The sequence below is a fragment of the Anarrhichthys ocellatus genome, unplaced genomic scaffold (genome assembly GCF_004355925.1).
Source record: "Anarrhichthys ocellatus isolate YVR2014 unplaced genomic scaffold, GSC_Weel_1.0 scaffold210, whole genome shotgun sequence".
NCBI classification, from domain to species: domain Eukaryota; kingdom Metazoa; phylum Chordata; class Actinopteri; order Perciformes; family Anarhichadidae; genus Anarrhichthys; species Anarrhichthys ocellatus.
Window position 1 is genome coordinate 54817 of NW_022280240.1, and position 2680 is coordinate 57496.

At 43.7% G+C, this 2680-nt stretch overlaps 1 protein-coding gene across 1 annotated transcript in view; it reads right to left on the reverse strand.

Annotated features, from left to right (window-relative positions):
* LOC116400847 (solute carrier family 12 member 2) overlaps positions 1–2680 on the reverse strand; it is a 17032-nt gene that overhangs the window by 2243 nt on the left and 12109 nt on the right. The window contains exons 11-16 of the mRNA XM_031878933.1: positions 2207–2424; positions 1248–1359; positions 1024–1164; positions 662–768; positions 428–507; positions 199–339 (exon numbers count right to left, since the gene is read on the reverse strand). Of these exons, the coding sequence (XP_031734793.1) occupies positions 199–339; positions 428–507; positions 662–768; positions 1024–1164; positions 1248–1359; positions 2207–2424 (799 nt within the window). The remainder of the gene's footprint in view (positions 1–198; positions 340–427; positions 508–661; positions 769–1023; positions 1165–1247; positions 1360–2206; positions 2425–2680) is intronic.

Here is a 2680-nt window from a genome sequence, read left to right on the forward strand (position 1 = left end):
GATAATCACATGACAGGATAATCACATGACAGAATACGCGACACACGGTGAGGTTAAAGAAACACTTTGATATCTTAATGAACCTTTATTTATCCAGGATTACACAAGCACCACATCCGATAACAGACTTATTTATATAACAGCACAGCAAACAGTTAGAAACAACACAACATGTTGTAACATTCTTGGTGATTGTACCTCTCATGATGAGCGGGCTGCTCTGGCTGCTGGTGGTTTTAGAAGGAGAGGAATCAGAGTCGGAGTCTTTGGTCAGAATGACAGAGACCACCACCTCCTGACCGCCAGCCAGGGGCTTCTCATGGGACGACAGGATTTCGTCTGCAGGGACAAACGGGAGACAGAGACAGAGACAGTCCATCAGCATGCTGGACAGACGGACAGACATGCATGAGGAAGACAGCTGTACCTTGTCCCTGGATGTGAGAGACATCCAGTCCGTCCTGCAGACGAAGGATCACCACTCCGAACTGCAGGTCGAAGGCGTCGCTGGAACACAGAACATCAGACTTTACTGTCCTGAAATCGCTTCTTTTGTTCACCGTAGAACATCCTCTCTGGCTGCATTCAGACGTCTGCAGACACTAAATACTAACACTTCAGCTGTGTTTGGGTCAAAAACAGAAGACGCATCCGTCCTTACTGTATCGTGTTGATGTAGATCTCCACATCTCGCATGTCTCCGTCACTCCAGTTGTTCTTGAAACCCATGACCAACGTGTTGGGCTTCAGACGGCCCAAACCCACAGCCTGAACACCAGAGAACAAGGATGGGACTATTACATATACTGTAGAACATGGTGTGAAAAATGAACAAGAAGGAAAAAAATCGAAAACGAAATCTTCAGGAATAAAAAGTCGGTGTGTGTTTGAGAAACATTACTTTTCAACAACATATTAATAAATGAAATGTGTGTATGAGTTACAAAAGGAATCACTGATGTCTCTGCACGGTGGAGCAGCTGCAACAAACAAAGTCAATGAGTTTAACGTAGGCGTTCATACCTGCATGAGGAACTGCGCCCCGTGCCTCAGGTTGTCAGAGAACACGTGGGTGTAAAAGGCCTTCAGCCGTTTCTTATTGAGCCAGCGCTGACAGCGGGCGTGTTCCTGAGACAACTCCTTCAAGTTGGGCCGACGGGTCACCTGGAACAGAAGAGAGAGACGGACGCTCAGCGATGTAAAGACGGTCCTGAACGCCACACGGGCCGATGTTCCTCCCTACGTACCGTCCTGACGTGGGCGCAGACCATGAGGCCGACGTTCTTGGTGAAAGAATGAACCAGCTGAAGCAGAGCGGGACGAGAGTTTGGATAACCAGCCAACACCAAACACTGCGGCCTGGAAACATTTTACACGCTTACGTCATGAAATCAAAGTGTCAGTTTTGTGTTTGATGGAAATCACAGCGTGGAAATTCTGGTGAAATTTATTTTAATAGTTTTGCCGTTAGATTTTAATAAATCTGTAAAAAGCCTTTTTTCAGATTTCTACATTTACTTTGAAAAGCTCTTTTCTATAATATTAAGATAAGACAAACCTTAATTAATCCCCAGAGGAACATGGGTATATGAAAATAAAACTAGAATAAAAAAGAGAAACTATACAAAAGCATTTAGAGACAAAAATGGCAAGGTAAAGTGACAGTGGTGGGATTAATTGACCCTTGGCTAAGCCCCGCCCCCCGCTGTTACGTCACCATGGAGCCCACACTGTGACTAACTGCACTCCCTTAATAAATACAATCTAAGATATATGTTTAAAGGATTTATCAGGATTAAAACGATAAAGATAGAAGCTGAGGTGTAAAAGTGAACCAAGAGGTCCAGACAGAAGACAATGAAATTAAAGAACACAGTTCCTCTTTAATCACTGTTACAATCGTTAAAATACATTCAGTAGCCAGCGTAGCATAGGCGTGCTAAGGCTAGTTAATGATGTGCTAACGGAATCTGTTAATATTAGCTCCACCAAACGTTAGGTTTCATAAACCTAATTATTTAAGATTGTTTGTGAATTTGTGTTTTACTAAAAAAGATGTGATGCATTTTTCTTAACAACATGTAAGGTAAAGTGATTCCGGTGTGTTTAAGAGTTTGAAGCATATTTAATGATTATGGAGATGATATCGTGCATTATTTCGGTCAGTATAATAATAAGGAGCCCAGATCTAACCCCTCGAGCTGACCTGAAGTTTTTGACGTGGTCCTCGACGCCGGTGAGGTTCACACAGTGAGTCAGAGCCTGGTTGTAGATCAGAGCCTGAGTGGACGAACCCCAGTTCACATCTAACAGGAAACACACACACACACACACACACACACACATAGTTATAGCTGTGGAGATGAGGTGACGACGTTCAGAGTCTGTGACGTAGAATAAACAAAGGCAGCAGAGCAGGACGGACTAGAGTAGGTTGGAACAGTGGTTACCAACATAAATGTGCGACTTTTATCCCCTTCGTTGGTGTTTTATTGTGAAATACTGGATCTGTATCAGCGATGCAGACCTTATTTCGAGGTTTCGGTTATCTGCCACGATGTGATGAATCCTCACACAACGGTTCGTATGATATCTTATGAAAAGTTGCTCCTCATTTTTCATGCGTTTCCCTCCTGAGGAGGAGTGACGTAGAGACGCCGTATACGTCTCTGGTAGAGAC